The 20,483-nt window shown below is 37.3% G+C and overlaps 1 protein-coding gene across 3 annotated transcripts; it reads right to left on the bottom strand.

The window, feature by feature from the left end:
- Positions 1 to 592: 592 nt before the first annotated feature.
- Positions 593 to 17,469, bottom strand: LOC135198700 (splicing factor 1-like). 3 transcript variants are annotated; one of them, XM_064226541.1, is made up of 8 exons: positions 17,311 to 17,469; positions 17,004 to 17,135; positions 16,130 to 16,205; positions 8,142 to 8,294; positions 5,218 to 5,389; positions 4,694 to 4,795; positions 2,650 to 2,808; positions 593 to 2,322 (listed from the first exon to the last, which is right to left on the bottom strand). In XM_064226541.1, exons 2-8 carry the CDS (start codon positions 17,056 to 17,058, stop codon positions 1,093 to 1,095), a joined length of 1,947 nt encoding a protein of 648 aa, XP_064082611.1. In that variant the 5' UTR covers positions 17,059 to 17,135; positions 17,311 to 17,469; the 3' UTR covers positions 593 to 1,092. The 3 variants fall into 3 exon arrangements, with proteins under 3 accessions (XP_064082611.1, XP_064082612.1, XP_064082613.1); XM_064226542.1 differs by lacking the exons at positions 16,130 to 16,205; positions 17,311 to 17,469 and having other exon boundaries at positions 17,004 to 17,141; XM_064226543.1 differs by lacking the exons at positions 16,130 to 16,205; positions 17,004 to 17,135; positions 17,311 to 17,469 and adding an exon at positions 12,200 to 16,120.
- Positions 17,470 to 20,483: the final 3,014 nt, after the last annotated feature.

Here is a 20,483-nt window from a genome sequence, read left to right as displayed (position 1 = left end):
TACTAGTGACTCCCTGCTCCAAGCCACTTTTCATTATAGCTTTTCTCAAAACAGCTTAAACAGAAACATCATCTACATTTGCCACTATGAAAAACATTGTCCAGTTACATACTTAGCTATTCTTGAAACATTGGCAAAGTTACTCTACAAAGAAAATATGTCTTCCTGATCTTAAGTTTAACAGTGTGATGGTAATGCATGGCATTTTTGTCAGTCACTCAGCTACTCTCGACATAAACCCAATTTCTTGTTCCTCCACAATATAGTTAACAAATTTTCATCAGTTTGGTAATTGGACTAAAAAATACCAGGCAACTACAAGTTGAATAAACAACCTTTTTTAATGTGGTTAAAATGATGATTCTCTTGAACTTTGTAGTGTTTTCTTCTTGTCAAGTGGCCTTATACAACATTCCTCTTCATATAAATTTGCAAAATTCTTTTTAATTTGGGGACTTGCCAAATTTGGAAGAGTTTGAATCAATTTAGAAGCATATTAGAAGATAATTCTCAAGTGTTATGACTTTCCGATTGCATTTTCTCATTTATTTCTCTAAAAATCAAGTAAAGAGGTTAAAAAAAAAATTCCACATCACCTAACCAGCTATTTAATTTACAGCGCATAATCTTGAGTCTTACATTATTTACTTTTCAGTATCATACAAGAAATAAAATTACCTATAACAGGCTATTCAATGTCGTACACAAAAGCCAACTGACCTACAAATTCTACAGCCTAGGCTGTAAATATTTATAAATAACTACTCTTGAGACTACCATCTTCTTTTTACAAAGGAATTTGTACACAAAAATCAGAATCACTCACTCACACACCATTTGCACTAGCAATTCCCAAAACTGGAGACACTCACATCTACTCTTTTTGGAGAGTCCCAAAATCTAGGTTCCAAAAACACCCTGTTCCCTGTGGAATGAACACTGATCTGCACAAAGTGACCATACAGAAGATAACAGTAATCAAAATTGTACCCTACCAGCAATTCATTTTATCATTCATTTTTCTCTAAGCTTAATTTGCAATGCCCGAGGGACACCAACGTATTTGTACTTCTAAATTTGGTGGGGGAGAAATTAAGATGGTGGTGGAGGGGGTGGGGCTGATAAAAGGGCTCCTAAGTCGACACCCCCTGGTCCTCGTGGTCCAGGTCCCCCTGGACCACTAGGGCCACCTGGACCTCCTGGTCCACCAGGTGGTGGCCCTACAGGTTGTGGAGGGCCATTCCAACCCCAGCCAGGTGGTGGTCCCACAGGGCGTGGTGGAGGGACTGGGCCAGGTGGCGGGCATCCCATCCCAGGAGGTCCGTGATGACCTGGCGGGGGACCTTGCCAGTGGTTCATCTGTGGCGGTGGTCCGTGCGGTGGGCCACCGTGTGGTGGACCCCCAGGACCTCCTGGCCCATGAGGTCCACCTGGACCTCCATGAGGGCCAGGGCCTCCATGAGGTCCTCCAGGACCTCCGTGAGGACCTCCATGAGGACCCCCGGGTCCACCATGTGGACCACCATGGGGTGCACCAGGTCCACCATGAGGCCCACCATGTGGACCTCCATGGGGTCCATTATGGGGCCCACCATGATTTCCTGGTGGTCCTTGCGGACCCTGAGGACCCTGTGGTCCCTGTGGACCTCCAGGAGGACCAGGAGGTGCTTGTGTCATCCAACTGGGCTGCTGCTGCTGCTGCTGCTGCTGCTGGCCATTCTGAGTAGTGGGTGGTGGAGGGGGAGGGGCCTGTAGCAAGTTCGGTGGCGGCACTCCCTGAAAGCTGTTGGGTCCCCCTTGCTGTTGAGATTGCTGCTGTGGTTGCTGTGGCTTCTGCTGCTGCTGCTGCTGCTGCTGTTGCCAAGGCATCCCTGGTGGAGGCTGATTCAAATTAGGAGGACCATTGTTGCCACCCATAAGAGGACGGGGTCCTTGGCCACCCATTGGGCTGTTCCATGAGTTCTGACTCATTCCTCCCTGGTTGGGACTGCTATTGAACTGATTATTTGGGGCAGATTGAGGCTCTGGTCCTCGTGTCTGGAGTGACATGAGGGGTCGTGGTGGACCTTGTGGCCTTTCAAATAGACCTCTAGTCGTAGGTGCTGAAACGGGTCGACTGCTATTACGGTCAGCATTCTGCGGGGGTGGAGGGCCTTCTCCTAATTCTGCCATCAATGACATGTACTCTTCATCTATTTTTTGCCTGTCAACAGTAGGTGGGGCACCTGGTGCTCGTCGTTGACGGCAATCTTTGGATATATGACCAGCTCCTCCACAGCTGGTACAGACTACATTGTTTGTAACATTAGGCTTGTCGGGACACTGAAAAGAAAATGCAAGTAGATATATTAAGAGGTGCAAATTTAGGTCATAACTTCCCTAGACATCAGAATACAAATCTTACCTATCTAATGACGGCCCCAATTAATAATTAGGCAGAAAAACACTATATATATTATATCTCTACTGCACTACTTTTAGTTTATGTGAGTGTGAAGTCAGAGGTAGCACTACTAGAACAACAATGTTTAAAATTACAATCTTTCATAATAGCTGACAAGTGCTCCATAACAAATCTGTAAAACCAGTAAATACTGTATTTTTCACGAAGTTAAAATGCATTAATGCAAAAGTACTTTATTAACTTACCTGCCACGATTTGTGAGTGTTGGACCCACAATTACTGCACCGTGGCCCATCATTTTCTCTAAGGGTACCATTCAGCAAGGCCAACTCTCTCAGCTGCATTCTTCTCAAATCATTTTGGCCTTCAGGAACTTCGACACCTTGCCGAATAATTTCTTTTATCTGAAAGTGTCCATTTTATTGGTAAGTCTTTGAAAAAACCACCTTTAAAGTTACTAATTTTAAAAATTTTAAACAAAATAAAGAAAAGAACAGATTCAAACATAAAATTTTGCATAAAAGAGGCAGCGTTGATATAGTTGAGGTGAGAAGAGGAGACAGAATATTACTCTGTATGGAAAAGCAGTAACAATCCACACACAAAAAATAAATGGAATTTCAAAATAAATTTAACAAAGAGAGTAAAGTATAAAAACAATCAAATGCAATACAGTAACAATCAAATAAAAATAAAGAAATAATAAAATAAAAAAATAAATAAAATACAAGTCTTAATTGAACCAGTGTCTGTTGTGTCAAGTGAGACGGTATAGTTTAGTGATAACCATATTCGACAAAATAAAGAAAAGAATACAGCTTTTCAAAATAAAGTTTAGCATAAACTATGAAAAAATCATGTTATTGTAGTGACGCACAGCTAACTTGAGATATAAGGAGGGAGTGTTTATATTTTTGAGGAATAATGAATGAATGATTCTAAGTTACCAGGCATCGTGATGTTGCTAAGGAGAAGGAGAAGAGAATTTCACAATAAATTTAATTTCATAAAACATAAAAGACAATCAAATGCAATACAGTAATAAAAAAGAAAGTCTTTGGTGCGCTAAGTGAGATGATAGAGAGGAGAGGGAAGGGAAGGACTCCTTCCCACTGACTTACCAGCTGGGCTGGGATGAGTATTCACCCATTTCTTTCACTTACACTCGATTTGTCCAACTCACTTCTTTTTGTTACAGTAAAATACCTACCTAGAGAGTGACACTTGCTTTTTATGATTTTTTAGCACTGTAAAAGTAACCCAGCTGCATAATAAACACACATTGGTACCGCATTCCTCTTCTGCGTGCCTTCAATTGTTTGTTTAACAGACTTCCTTGAGAAAGTTTATTTAATCGCTCTTTCCTTTCTTACTTGCATTCTTTACTTATTTGTTTGCAAAATCCTCGTGTTTATTTCAAATTTTGCCATTTGCCAACTGTAAGTTGATGGGTTCTTGAATAATTAATTTTCTTCTTACATTAAGATCCAAATGTAAGCATTCAACAATCATATATATACACACACACACACACACACACACACACACACACTCTCTCTCTCTCTCTCTCTCTCTCACTATAGACTCCTTTGATTATCCTTGTAAAATGCGAATAAAATTTTCATCATCAACCTCTGCCTACCGCAAACATTTCGGTTTCCTCAAAGGGTTCCCATCTCTCCTCCCTATATCCCAGCTGGCCTTGCACCATTTTCACCAAACAGTTCATGAATCGTAAATGGAAAGAAATATTTCTAAAATTTCACTTTACACTCTTAATTTAGCTTTTAGACTAAAAAATAATAGAAAAAATTTGGAAAGGGAAACTTTTTGGGTTGGCTGCAACAAACTATCCTGATTCCCTTTATTTCTTATGGGGATATTTGTTTCACATATCGAACAGGACACATTTCGACCACCCTTCTGGAATGGATTAAGTTCGAAGTCTGAGGTACTACCATACGAGAGAATCACCATGATACAATATAAATGCAATAGCAAACTGGTATATGGATGAGTACAAATACCCATCTATACACCAATGTAGGAAAACAAAACTACTATGCTATTACACTGAAAAGCAGAATAATTGTCCTTTGTGAATGGGTGAAGAATTTGTCAATCTTTACACAGTAAGAATACAGTGCTTTGCAGTTCATTCAATGATCACTTAATCTAGATCATTTACTCACCACCCAACATAAAATGATATGTTGGATGGCTACTCAAAACAGGAGCGCTCCTGTTGCAAAGTAATGGAAACAAAAAGCTAAACCTTTCACAACACACCTTGTCCACTGCTTTCTTGACGCTCTCAGGATTACTCGCTGTCACGTAAGCGTGAAGTGGTTCATCTTCCCCAGGCATGGGCCCTCCGTCTTTTCGGCCAACCTTATGGAAGAATCAAAACGGTAAGGGAACAATATGAACAAAAAAAGAATATAGAATTTTGGCCAAAGGCAATAGGACCTATAAGTCATTCAGCACTGAAAGAGAAACTGACAGTGGAAGGTTTGAAAGGATTAACAGGAAGAAAACCTCTTGAGTTGTACTATGAAACTGAGGTGGTAAGTAAGAAGGAAGAAAGAGAATAAGAAACATACTTACAATAAAGGAATGAAAGAGGTTGCAGCTGGGGGGCAAAGGGGAGCAGCAAAGACCAAGTAATGCCTACAGTGAACTGAAGGCAAAGGCACTAGCCCCCACCCTGTGGGGAGGGCACAACATGGTATATTCAAACATATGCAAAAATCACCATCAGAATATTCTATCAAGTTTACAACCACAATCATGAAAAATAACAAGTAACAAACCTTGCCCTCTTTGACAGATCCTTTTCCTCTTATAATAATCTTTGCTCCAGTGTCTTTCTCCATGGCTTTCAGCGTATTTCCTCGGGGTCCAATGAGCAGTCCGACAAAGTTAATGTCAGGGTGTTCTTCTTGCGGAATCATAACTTTATCTGACACTTTCACCACTGGTGGCCTAAGATAGGTAAACAAAATAATGCTATTGTAGCAATTAATGCAATACAAGAGTGGGGTATGAAATAAATTTAAGAGATATTAACAAATATAATATTTCATACACTTTAACAGAACAGTTTAAGAATTTTTCTCACACAATACTGAAAAATACCTACCACTGTGTAATGAAACAAAATAGGATGAGCAAACCAAACTTTGCACAGGTCACTAAATCAAACTCTTAACTATCAAAGGGTGAACCATAGATCCGCTCTTAAATTTTACATTTCCTTCAATAAATTGTAGTGTTCTTACAGATTTACTGATAAATTTAAACTGCATTTGTTTCACTGATTTGATTTAAAACAGATATTTAATTTCAACTGAAGTTTGACCATTCAAATTTCCAATATTTAAATTAACAATTAGCATTATACTTATATTCTCTGCTTACAAAGACAAATTACAAACCACAAAAGTTTGCAACTTGTTGGTTCTACCATGTAGTCTTCATGTTGTTCATACAATTTAACAACCAACACTTCCTAGCACAGGCATGGTGGATATTCCAAGGAATAGGAAGTTCCAGTGCTGGAGGAATTATAATCATATCTACAGGATCCTTTATAATTTTCCTGTAACTCTTGATCCAATAAACTTCTTGCTCTGGAGCCCTCCATCATCATTTTTTATTGCACCTTGCTATTAGGATGCAGAACAGACAATGGGGTTCAATGCTTTCAACTCACATGATAGATTATTGTGTTTCACCACATTCAACTTGCACAAGAGTTGAAAGGGGTCGACTGCATCCAACTAGGGACAAAGGGGGTTCATAGTTTCCAACTAGACAATAGAGGTTCACTGCTTTCAACTAAAGATAATGGGGGTTCACAACTTTCAACTAGAGACAACGGGGGTTCACTAGAGACAATGGGGGTTCACTACTTTCAACCAGGCACAATAGGGGTTCACAAATTTCAACTAGAGACAATGGAGGTTCACCACTTTCAACTAGACAACGGGTTCACACCTTTCAACTAGAGACAACAGGGGTTCACAAGTTTCAACTAGAGACAAAGGGGGTTCACTGCTATCAACTATAGACAAAGGCTCCACTTTCAACTAGAGACAATGGGGTTTCACTGTTTTCATCTAGAGATAATGGGGGTCCACCACTTTCTACTAGCCACCACTTTCAAACTTGCTTGAGAGTTGAAGGGGGTTGACAGCATTCAACTAGAGACAATGGGGGTTCACCACTTTCAACTAGACAATGGGGGTTCTATGCTATCAACCAAGACAAAGGGTGTTTTGTTTACTGCTTTCAACTAGAGAAAATGGGAGTTCACAGTTTTCAACTAGAGACAATGGGGCTTTACAGTTTTCAACTAGAGACAATGGGTCCTTACTGCTTTCCAATGGAGACAATGAGGGTCCACTGTTTTCCACTACAGAAAATGGTGGCTCACTGCTATTAACTCACATAACAGATTTTTGGGGTTCACAACTTTCAACTTGCAATGAGAGATGAAGGGAGTTTACTGCATTCAACTAGAGATAATGGGGGTTCACCATTTTCTACAAGAGACAATAGGGTTCACCGTTGTCAACTAAGAGACAATGGGGCTTCACCGCCATCAACTAGACAATGGAGATTCACCACTTTCAACTTGTGTGAGCAATAATGGGGGTTCACCAATCTCAACTTAGAATGAGACAACAGATTCACCATTTTCAATTAACAAGAAACAATGAGTGTTCACCTCTTTCAACTCATAGCAATTCCTTTGTACGAGACTTAATTGCACCTGTTCGAATTCTCAAGCCTATGCTACACCATCATCTGTCTGTCATATTACATTTGGTTCTTAATATCAAGTTAATCTAACACCACACCATTTTGCACAAAATAGTTTTCACTTAAGGTTTAAAACCTTTAGCATTTGCCTTTGATGTACATTATGTATGCTTTCCAGGCTAAGTGTGTGGCAAGTATTATTATGCCTAAAAAATGTGCCTAAATACCATACTTTCTCATATTTACTTCAATATCACAAGTTTTGTGTTCATCTGACATCTTTAGGGAGCCAGATGGTTTCTTGTCACAAGCATACAGAAGTCAATCCAGGATGGCTGTGTCAACTATACAGATAACAATACGTGCTATATATGGATCTGATGTTTTGTAAATTATAGTAGTCTTCCCAAAAATTTTATTGCCATTACTCTCAACACCCACAAGTAACTGATATTTTTGGCTAAGATACATGGCGTACTACTAAGAACAAGAGACCGAGTACCTCTACTTTTATATTTGAATGCATTCACATAAAAAAAGTAACTGACAAAATCAACAATAAAAACGATGAAACCATTTTTGTTTCACGAACAACATTAAACAGATGACAAGAATGATGTTTCATTCATCAATGCCCCTGATATGCCAATACACAGTAATAACACTCAAGAAGGGCAACTAGTTCAAATGGAGCAACTACAGATAAAGAGAAACCAGGAGAGCATTACTAAGATTAAAATTTCTACACAGCTGCTAAAATAAAATGGAGGGTCTGCAACCTGTTGGGTAGCTATGTCCTCTACTCTAACCACGTTGAAATTTGTCAAGGTATCAATTGCAAAAGAAAAACAATTCACAAGATATTTATATGTACCTAACACCAAAGTCTGGAGCAGTCATTCTTGAGCACCTTGTGATCCAGGTTCAGTTCAATTCAGCTAAACTGTAAAGCATTTGGAAAAATACTTACTTATAATCAGCAGGTGGTTTGTAGTCAGCATTTAAAGTCAGCATACGTGTGATGCAATTATGACGGTCATCTTCTAGCTTCTTACGAGTTCGATACTCGCGCGTATTCAGGCGCTTGCCCTCGTTATTGTAGATTGGCTCTGGGGATGGAGACCTGCAACAAATCCTTAAATATTATCCACCTGCACAAAACAGGATTCAATTATTTCGAGACAAGTAAAATCTCCACACTTCTCATCTTTCCTGCGATGTGCATGCAATCTTTTTGTAATCTATCATTTTTTTTTTTTTTTTTTAGCAATCTATGACAACTAGATCAAGCATAATGATTCAAGACATCCTTGACTACCAGAAGTGTGTTAACTTAGGCTGTCTCGGCAAGTCCCATGTGATTTTCCGGAGTTTCTCATTTGTGAATACTGCACAACACCAAGCCCTCTCCATGAGTGAAGCAAAGTCTGATATTAAAATTACAATTAAGGGTTGGAAACAAAATTACATTTAAGTTCAAAAATAATATGCACACTAGCTAACTGCATATACTTGCACTCCAAATTTCTTTAGAACACTACAGAAGCGTGATTGGATCATGGACTGTGGCAAGTTGAAGTTCTTGAAAAGATGGCAAAGAACTATGACATTAACCAACATAGAGTCATTAATCCTGAACTGCATCCTCTATAGGGAACACACACATGAAATTTCAGTGAAAACTGATGCCAAAACAAACAATTTTACAACAGAAAAATATCATCATGTGATCTTTACTAAAATGCAGAAATAAGCAGGTACACACAAACTGCATTTGAGAGCAAATCGAAACAGAGTCCTTTCTGAACACCCCTCTTAACCTAGGCATCAGCAATCCTGCAAGATTTCAAATCAATTCAGCAATTGCCACATGAAATTTTTGATGAAACAAAGTAACATTTCAGAACTTCATATACAGTACATATATTAATCTGAAAAGGTCATAGTATTTCTGTTACTTGTATTAATACAAAAACCTGTGGTGTGCAAAGGTTAAAAATGGAGATTAAGTGACGCTCCAGAAATTGAAGTGTTAAAACCATAAAAAACAAATGAGAACTCATTAATAACATGGAACAGCATTCCTACCTAAATGAGGAGAACCATTCAGTTAATGAAGGCAGCAGCCAATATTGTACGTAATAAAAATGCTAAATCCAAACTTAAGAATATGAAAAAATAAATGCTATGATCAAACTTAACAATAAAGTAATTACAGTGTGTACATAATTTAAGAGTGAAGTACTTTCTTACTGCTTCTAGGTTGAATCACTTTAGCTTGAGAAATAAAAGCAACAATTCCTACGCTAAGTCTTTCAACATGTACCCATGAACAAAACAATAAAACTAATTTTACTGAAGCTTAAGACAAGCAATCATTCCATGGCAACCTTAATCTTTAAAACAGATAAAAAAGGGAATAATTAATAAGCATTCATTAGAGAGTTTTTGCTTTTATGTGATAGGCTATGATCTTTCTTTTTTTTCTTTCTTTCTTTTCTCTTTTCTTCAAACTTTGGAATAGTACTGGTTAGCATCTCAACCGCCCATGTCAAGGCAGTCTGGGTTCTTGCTGCTTATCAATCGGGTACATTCTGATGCCATCAGCAGCTATTTGGTTCCATGAACGCAGACATGCTGTGGGGTTCTCTTCCAAAAACTGCAGTTTCTAAGCATTTTTTAACTTATATTTTAAATTGACATCTAATGACCCTCCAACTGCAACTTTGCTGTAGAAGTGTCTGCATAATTCTAAGCTGGAGTAGCAGTTAAGTGGGTCAAATACATGAGAAAAACAATAGAGACAAATTTGCATTCAAATTGCTGTTCACCAAACCATATTGCATGTGACAACACCAAAATGCATTTTGGAGATGACTGGTTCCTTTCAAACCAAATGCCTGGCAAGTCATCAGCAGTTCAAGAGGAACAACATGAGTTCAATAAAAGTTAAATTCATGTCAAGACACTCAAATGACGCAGAAGATAAAACTGTCAGAAATAAACCCCTCTGGCATGCCCATTAACTCTAAGATTAAAAAGTACCAATAAAGGAAAATCCCTAACACCGATGTAAAGGACGTCCTATTCCCTACCTGACGGAGAGTAAAACAAAGATATGAATTGCTAGATTAGATAACAAAGGTATGGTATGAGGAACAATATGTACATATTCATTACCATCTACTCACAACACTAAAAAAGTTAACATCTATGAGTCACACAATGTGGATGGGAATACGCATACAGAGGAAATGAATTCAGAGATCCTCAAATGAAGGCTGGGACAAAGTCAGCTGTTTCACATAAGGACACACAAATATGAATAGGAATGTCACAAAGATCCTATTGCTGATCATTATCAAAATAAAAGAAGACAAACCAAATAAAACCAGTTAACAACAACAAAAATCAAATAAATAACCGTGGAAATTTACAGGCCATGTTGACAACAACAATCATGAGGATTTTAAGAGGGGAAAAAATTAATAACACAGGCTTCATGATAAGAGGATCACTGGCCTGCATTCATCAATGTATAATTTAAGTAAAATGATTTAACCTAAGACCTGTGACTTGAAGGAAAATTCTATAACGCTGTTAACAAGTTATTCCAGTCAATCACTCAGAAATGAAACTGATGCACTGAAAGCTACATGAAGTACAGCCTGAACAGTGAAATATACCTTTCAAATCAGCATGACAAATTAAACTGAAAAAGCACAACACCAAGAAAGGTGCTCATCAACTAAAATGACATTCAGAGGCTATTAATGTTGGTCAGTACCTTCAATATCGAATCCAAGTGAGTTAGCATAGTAAATATTTTAACCAATAAAGATAAACAAGAAAACGATAAGGCATCCGCAAAACACCTTAACCAAGTGACACAAGACTCTTCCCTTTCAGATGATTAACAATCAACACCTTGTTGGTGTAAAGGTTTAGAGTAAGCCAGTTAATGAGTGTTAATTTCAAGTTCTGACAATTAAAAAAAAAAAATCATTCCATTAAGAAACCTGTTCATATATTTACACCATTGGACTTTACATGAAAAACTAACAGCTACGCTATAATATAACAGCATGACAGCGATCCATGGAAAAAATTCATTATTGTTGTAAGACACTATTTCATGAGAAGTGATTTCATTAAAAGTGATTCCCTAGCTATTGCTGACACAGAAGTTTTAATCATTCAAATTCAGAAAAGGCTGAGGTTAACCAGCCCAATGATTTCAGAATAATAAAAGTATTCAAGTATAAGCAAAACAAAAGAATATGCACTTTTCTTCCTGTTTTTCCAAGGATATGAAAGGTTACTGTGGGTTCTTAAAATTTAAGTTCATTAGCCTATAAATATATACATATATATGCTTTCAAGATCACATTCCAAATGTATTATAAACATTCAGACTAATGTACATACCTAATTACTTCCTGACTTGGACTTGGTAAAATTAATAAATTAAAAACTTTTACAATAGTAACTACATGCACCCTGTCTTCAAGACTAACAAAATGAGGCAAAATAAAAACTTTGGCTAGAGAACCATTCAATAGATCTGTGACTAGTCTGAAGAACACGCCCCTGCATATTACCAAGCACCTAACCTACATACAGCTAAAACCTAGGGAGACAAGAACCCAAACACCTAATAAATCCAATATTGCAAAACAAAGAACAATGCAAACAGAATACACAAACCACTGACAATTCTAAAACAAATCACTGACAATTCTAAAAGAAAACAAAAGTACTGTCTAGTTGTAAATAAAATAGATATCCTGGTCCAGCTCCAAAAGTGCGGCCACACATTTCCATTGTACTATGGCATCTATCAAAACATGAGCCGAAGACTGAAAACCACCAACTTCATAAGTGGCAATTCAGTATGCAGGATTAATATTCAATATCTGCCTAACTGACAATAAGCACAAATTTCTCTGAAATCCTCCCGGCATCTTTGCAAAATCATATAAAACATGACAACCCAACATCCAGGCGGAAACTTTTGAATACACTTACGACTCAATTATGTTCTTGCACCACTTGACAGTAGTACTAGATCTAAAAGCCTCCCTACCTATTTAGACACCTGAAAAAATCACCTTATTAGTACATCCAGAAAACCTAAGATCAAATGAGTCAAAGGAAAGCAAAATGTCTCTTTTGTAGGTCAAGATAAGAGAACTAAATCAGTCAGTCATATTTCCTAGTCAGCCAGTGGTGTACATCATTATTAGGGAACTGAATGTCTAGATATATATCGCCCTGAGTCAATTTGTTTTAAAGAGAACAGCTGTTCAAGACTAGGCACCTTTAGCTCACTCAACAATAAGAGGAGGAAAAAATGTATCAAGAAGTCAGGTCTATTTACCATATAAGACTCAGTCTGAAAAATAAACCACCATAAATTTAAATGCCTCGTATTTACAGAAGGAAAGTTATGGCACAAGCAAAAACGATCAAAATTTCTTTTCTAAACTAGGAAAAAAGTTAGTAAAAATGTCCCTACATTTCTTGAAAAATCATCTAAGGTATTATACATATGATATGATTAATTAAAAACTAATGTTTCTACGACTTTAAGTGAAAAATTGCTGGAGACCACAATAACTTCATAACCAAATTCCTTATTTAAAATTGAAGAGGTCCCTTAACTTTTTACAATTAAAAAATTGAGTCACTGAAGCACCTTTTAATTTGAAGTGTGAAACTGAAAAATAAAACTGTGAGTAGAGTTCAATATAAAGTGCAATTTAAATGTGGTAATAATCAACACAAGTTCATGGTTATTGCAATTTCAAAAACAAGTTTAATGAGTGTTGTCTCTCCTTAACCTGGCAGTTATTAAACCAACCATGGTGACTTTTTCTTGCAAAACATGGTTGTAATGAAAATAAAAGACCATTATTAAAAAGCCAATCCTCCTCAGGCTAAATGTAATATCCAGTTCCCTAAAGCCTAATCTATTCAGTCCAAACCACTTCCCTTTTGTTTTCTGGAACAAAGTGCATCATCTGAACCAGGATTTTCTTATCAAGTTAATGTAAGTCACCCTAAATGACCATTGTTGTCAACAAAACATAATTGACATTATTTTGACCACTCACTGAAGACATAATGCAAATTTAATGATAAACTTGAGTACAACAGGCATGTAGAGTAATGGCTAATAAAAGACAATAGCAAAATTTTTGGGGCAACATAATACAAGCAATTTTTCCCGTATGACAAAAACTCCCAAATTATAATACTGCTAATTGGATTAATCCTTCAATTTCCATACTATACAACTGTTAAAAACATATTTATCCCCACAACTGTAGGTTTCAGGTAACACAAAATAGAATGGTGGCACCTTTGCCAATACCTCAAAATTCGAAATTCCTTGTCAGACGTATTCCCAACCCTCACCATTTCCCTAAAATCTTTCAAGTTCATAGTTTTTGTATAGAATTTTTGGCAGAATGTCCCCTAAAGCCTAACATTACTTAGTGGGGCTTAGACTAATTATCACTATACTATATTTGAACAGCACCTACTACAACCTGCGTTCAAGTCCAAGACACCTGTCCTTATTATAAATCACCAATATATGAAGCAAGCTCTTATCAATGAGTAGCCGTTTCAATACCCATTCATGCATTTCTCTAAAGCCACATTAAAGAATTTCATACTGTAAATAATAAACCCTTCTAGTACAATCCCAATTCTGAAATATAACCCAACATACTGGAAGATATTAAAATTTATATTCACAAGGTTATTGTCGGTACTGTGCTTTCACACATGAACTGTGCTTAGAGTAATGTTGAATTAGAGCAGGCTTCATGTGTGACTGCTGACCCTGAAACTGCCAAGCAATTAACCTAGATACCATCCAGAAATGAAGAGCTACACTCTTAATATGACCTGGTTCATGCCAAGAACTTGGTAAATGCAAATGAAGGAATGGACATCAGTCAAAAACCATGTGATTATATACTGTATATATAGTTATTGTTTGCATAGGCCATTCTCATGGTCATTTATAATTACAAAGAAAAAAAGCATTTAATAGTAGAGTATGACAATATGTTGAAGAACTGTGCAAAAGGTTGAAAACAAAATTGAAAAGTATATAAAAATGCAGAAAAGCAAGTCTGGGAAAAGGAACAGAAGTCAATTTTATATGTCCATGACAGTGGGGAAATTGGACTTGGGAATTATAGAAGTGAAGCTGATAGCAAGGGGGGATGGAGGGAGGGGAGGGGGGTGGGGGGAAGATGAAAGTACAATACAGAACCTAAGCTTCATAAACTTCGCTTTTAAGTAAATGGTCTAAACCTATGAAGGCACACTTAAAAAAAAAAATTAAAAAAAGGAAAGCGAATCAACCGCTTGCATGTGTTAAAAATGAACAAACCTGAGGGGAAGATGCAGTTATATATAAACATTACATGCAACTGAGATCAAACAGATCCTTGAGATGCTTCTTGCCTATAAAGCAAATTATTAGACGCAAAAGGGAAGAAAGCCAAAATATGCCTATGACAATTTAATTTCTTTTAATATGACATTTCCTAAATTGTCTTTAGGAAAAAAGACGTTAAAAAAGATCTTCCATTAGCCTTCCTGGATTGAATGGAGACAGCCTGTATTAGAGATTAAACCTGTCAACAAATTATACAAGTGCATCAATAGTACACCTAATCTCTGCATCAGCAAGACAAAGATTCATTAAGTTTTAAAAAAAGAGAAAAATTAAAAGAAATGCCATACTGTAATTTTGAATAATGACCTGATCTAAACCTGTTCAGAAGGGGGTCAACATCTAAAAGGTTATAGGTTAGTGAGATGATAGCATTTTTATATATTTTTTGTTCAGGTCAGACATCTTTTATAACTAAGGGATTACTGAGTGGATAAGTATTAACAACAACTACCAAGACAGCAGAGATAATAACTGAATCATCAACCACCAAAGGAAATGATGGACTAATAACACAGCATCCTGCTGCATTAGCATCATCTATTTCAACAATGAAAAATAATTGTGAATAGAACATAAAACAACACTGACATTAAGCACAAATCAAAAGTAATTTTGAATTTGATGAGCAATTTTTCTTGTACACTAATCTGTAATGAATGAAGGAAAAAAGTATAATAGTTCAAAATGAAATTATAAATTACTACAACAACGAAGGTTAAATAAAAATATTAAGAACAAAAAAAGAATACTGTGTACTTTGTACGTGCTCATGACATATATAGAGCTTATATGAGGTCAAACTTATTTACATGCTGATATTCAAATGAAAGGGCTTATAATCATAGATGACAGTGCAAGTCACAGCCTATCACAATGTGACACTATCAAGGCCTATTTCCATTGAGAAGAGCTGACTGCTGATTCCAATCACTTTGCAGGTAATGAAAAAAAAATAAATTAAAAGGAGTAACAAAAGACATTACGTACTTTGTAACATGACAAAACAGCTAATTTAAATCTAGGTGCATTTACGCACAATCATGTTGTCCTCTGCATCTCCCAAATTGGTGAAAAAATAAACTGACTGAATAAACTTACTCAATATTCGATCATGCCACTGAGAACTACAGTCTTGATCACATACCTTGGCAGCATCTCTTACTCTCTCACTCTCTCTCTCTCTCTACTGCTGGTTACATAAACCCTAATGCCCAGACAACCCTAAAACCTGGGTCTAACCATCAATCTCGGGATGGTGACCATACTACCTTACTGGAAGGTAGCAAGCCATTACCAGAATACATGAAATGCAAAGAGAAAGACCTGAAGGATACTTTAGTTTCTGGAAGTGTGAGTAAAACCTGGTGCCTCACAACCAACCCTCGGAAGAGGGCTGGGGAGGGTCGGTGGCATAGTGCCGCGAGCCAGCTTGTAGGCTCAGCGTCACCTGCACATGACCAACTGCGAGTAGTGCCAACCTGTCTTCAGGATTAGGAGAGATGCCCAGATCGTTGGAGCGGAGACGCCGACTTAGTTCTTCAATCTGCAGCTGCACTGTAAAAGAGCGGGTTAGCGGGCAAGAATGCCCAAAATTCAATCAATATAATATTCATTATAAAATATATTATGAGGAAGGCTTTGCACTATTAATGTTACACAAGACTTTTTTCCAAATACATGTGTGAGCAGCAAGTCTACATATTTTGCCACTCATCCATTAACTATACAATTGAGAAAATCTATCAAGGCAACTATAATATTAATATCATCAAACAGATCAGGCCTGTTCCTTTACCTTATCAACATAATATTCTTTTTATCTTGAAAACAACCTGGAAATGAATGAAATTGTAAAACCTTTTTAACTTTTAGGGAAAAAATTCTCTAATTAGTTTAGAATGAGCTGTAAACAAATATATTCATTAAACAAAATAAATAAGTTAACTTACCCAAAACCACATTGCAGCCATTCAGAACCCAAGTATGCAACTACCATTCACCACATACAACTCAGTCACTGAACCTTTCAAGACTTAATACTATTTTCCCAATTCTCATCAAAACCTCATGCACAACCAGAACAGCACATAATTCACTACAACTTTCTGCCTTGTTAAAAATCACCCTCCTGGAGCACAGACGAAGACGACGCCTCCCTCTGCAGTATACTGGGTGGTTGGGAGAGCCCCAAACAGCTCTGGACTGGGACGACTTCCCTCTATTCCAGTTCCATGCAGATCCAAAGGGTCCTTTGTCAGCTGGTGATTTCTGCATCTGCAACTCTAAATTTGAAAAATTCCCCCCCCCAAAAGACCAAATGATATTTCAACAAGAAAAAGACTGTCAACTTACATAAATAGGCCTCTTCCTGGTCTTTGGACATGTTGCTCGGTAAAACCGTTGGCATTCCTGGGATGAAAGTCTTGTCTTTCTCATCACCCTGCCAACGTGATTTTCTCCTCCGCTTGCGCTCTTCACGTTCAGCTGCATGAAAGACAGAATACATAAGTATAAGTAAAAGCAATTCCATATACGTACCAAAGCATAATGAATAACAGAATTTCAGAAATGACATGTGAAAACAAACTAAAAAATTCAAACACTGTCCATCTTTGTCAATAAAACTCACAGCATGTACCTTTAAATCTCAGTCACTTACCATCATAGTCACTTTCTCTTTTGACAGACCCCGAATTTCCTTTGGAAATTGCTGCAGTGGCAGCTGCGGCTGCTGCTGCGGCTGCAGCAACAGCTGATCCCACTGCTCCACCTCCACTACCACCACCACCTGTAAGGGAGACTTGACATTAAAAGATAAGAAATTTTTAGTCAATTATATGCAGTAAAATAAACATTATAAAAAAAAGCTTGTATCATTTAAAAGAAACAAAGTTTTAAAGAAGACCTACACTAGCCAGATACTGTTAATAATAATAGTGAAAGTTAACAATTCATGTCTTCTAGATTAAATAGGCAACTTTGAAAATATTTGGACTTTCACAACTTTCAACCGAAGTTTTTGCAAGCTCAGAACCCCAAGCTTATTCCGTTCACTACAAAATCAAGGCCATGGGTTGCTTGTCGTTATACAAATAAAAGCCAAATTTTTTCATAAGAATGGAGGGGATCTTTCCAACTGGTGTTGGCTCTTCTTTACATAATAAAGGACAGATCACTTTTGCAATGATACACTGGACTACCTGAATAATACTATTACTATTATTATTAAAAAGATGAAACCTAATCACATGGAACAAGCCCAACACAGGGGCACTGACATGAAAATCAAGCTTCCAAAGAATAGGGTGTTCATCAGCAAGAAGAGGTGGTCAAGGGAAATTAGAAAGTAGAGATCTCACATATTAAAAAATTAAAAATATATTAATAAAAAAATAATAAATAAATAAATAACTAGTATGACAATTGAATGATTAGCCGACATGAAATTTATTATTGGGAACAGCGGAGTGTGATAGCTATTTTGGCAATGTTTTCATCGTATTGCAAATCTACTTTAGTTTTTAAAGTGTTCTCTTACTTCTTGCATACTGTATATGAAGAATTAGCTGCTTTTAACACAAGCAATATAAACAAGAACTTGTGCAACCTTTCTGGTTTTCATGTTACGTGCCACATAACTTTTAATCCAAAAAATAAATTTGTGTATTTCACAACCTCAAGGTAAAGAATAGGTAAAACTTAAGGCTAGTACTGTGTCCTCCTGGTTCAGTGCCTAATTTTGGACAGTCATTTTTCGGTAGACTCCAGCCAGCCATTTTTGCATAAAATACCAACCTACAATTTTGCCGTACTAGCTTTGGAGGGGGGAGGAGGCCCAGTATTGTCTTACCTTATGACATAATTTGATTAATTTTTTCTGTTATCAAGTATCTGCATAAGTTATCTATTATGAAAATTTTTTTTCCTTTGATGTGTTTTACCAAAGTAAAATCTAAGTTATAAAGTGGGAGGAGGCTGGAGTCATCCAAAAATTAACCTTTAGGTTTATAGCTTTGTGTCCTGATTCCCACAATTCACCAACCAGAAAGGTGACCGCCTCTTTGGGGGCATCGAGGGAGGTAACCCCTGCCAGGCCAGGGTACGTCGCCCTAAGTTAGGTTAGGTTGGTAAGGTCTGGTTAGGTCAGGTCCTAGCCTTATAGGAAAGGCAAGGTCTATTAGTGTAAGAGGAACCTGTCCCAGTCAGAGACTGTCAGGAATCCGGCCGCGCAACTATTGTGAAGTTTTACCCACCTCAGGCCATTCCTGTCGGTACATTTCAGTCAAGTTCTAGGGAAATAAATTACTAGTCCTACCTACACTCCCGAATGCAGAGCTGGGGGGACGCGTAAGCATATGAGAATTCCTAACCCATTTTGGGATGTCGTGTCCTGACCTAACCAGACCTTACCTTCCTAACCTTGGTAGATACAGGGTAAGGTAAACAATCACGGACGATCCACCATCATCACGCTGGACGGGTCTTATTCACGCGATATTTAATGGGTGAAACAAGAATACAATTACAACTTTAAGCATACCACTCAAAAGATTGAAGTTTCGTCAACATAATGTGATATATGAAAGCCCCATATGAACTAAAATAAGCATGTGACGCTCTTCGTAAAATATGTTTTCAAGGCAGTTTTGAAATCCAATATGGCGGTTATCATGTGGCTGGACGGGTCTGGTCACGGATGGACACCATCTTTCCCAGCACTCATTTGAATAATGTTAGCGTATATATGTAATGTTTATTGATCTTACTCAAGATTGCAGTTGTAATCAGCACAATAAAACATTTTGTTGTCTATATTAGTGAAAGTATGAAACTTGTTATTACTGGGGTCATGGTTTGAACTGAATTCATTTTTACCTTGTAATCGGTTTTATCCTTACTGCCATCACAACTGAAACTCCACAGTGCTTATTTGATTGTTATTATACACATTTTGGTCTCAATTTACTCCACATTGCACTTGAACCAAGTTCTGTTCCTGGTTCCTAAGCGCGCGCACTACAAACACAGTTACGAACAGCAGACAACGAAACTGCAAAGTTTTATTCCCTAAATTGTTTACTTTACTCGTTATTTAGTTCAACTTTACTTTGTCCAATGTTTCTAGCGTTTTCGTACATCTGGCTGCTGAAAACCATAGAGCAACGATGGATTATATATTTTTTTTTTTTTTTGCTTTTTTGTTTTTGCTAGCACTTTTCATTGATTTCAGTCTATATTAGTATTTTGAATTTCTTTAATAACTGTATGCCAGAAATAAATAACTGTATGCCAGAAATAACCTTTAATGTTTGCATGCTAAGAATGGCAAAATCATCGTTGCCACATTAGTGGAGGCTTCACACATACGCCAATTCATTATTATAAACTGTTTCCATGAATTCTAGTTGTCATAGTAATGCAATAATGATAACATTGCTTTAATATTTATGTATATATACTTCCAATACATAGCCACGTTGCTGTTCCTGGTTCCTAAGCGCGCAATCCACAAACACAGCTATGAGCAGCAGACGACGACACTGCAAGTTTTATTCCCTTAATTGTTTACTTAACTCATTACAGGCGGTCCCCGGGTTACAACGGTTCCGGCTTACGACGTTCCGAGGTTACGACGCTTTTTCTTAAATATTCAATGGAAAATCCGTCCTGGGTTACGACGCTTGTTCCGAGGTTACGACGCTGACGCTTCCGACGCTCCGAGTTAACGACGCTTTTAAAAAACGCATGCTATGATAAAAATCCTTTATAGTTTAGCACAGTATATAATAAAAATATGTTTTTGGTTACATTACAACAAAAATTTTGAGGTTA

The sequence above is a fragment of the Macrobrachium nipponense genome, chromosome 22 (assembly GCF_015104395.2).
Source record: "Macrobrachium nipponense isolate FS-2020 chromosome 22, ASM1510439v2, whole genome shotgun sequence".
NCBI lineage: Eukaryota > Metazoa > Arthropoda > Malacostraca > Decapoda > Palaemonidae > Macrobrachium > Macrobrachium nipponense.
Note: the sequence above shows the minus strand (reverse complement) of the source record. Positions and strands in the feature narration are given on the sequence as shown.

Bases quoted from the DNA above. Each gene is read 5' to 3' on its own strand.
- LOC135198700 (XM_064226541.1), bottom strand. From the start codon at position 17,058: ATGCCAACGGTTTTACCGAGCAACATGTCCAAAGACCAGGAAGAGGCC. The intron at 16,206-17,003 runs GTAAGTTGACAG...GCTCTTTTACAG, and splicing joins CCAGGAAGAGGCCTATTTAT to TGCAGCTGCAGATTGAAGAA. The intron at 2,809-4,693 runs GTGTGTTGTGAA...GGACACTTTCAG, and splicing joins TCAAGAAAGCAGTGGACAAG to ATAAAAGAAATTATTCGGCA.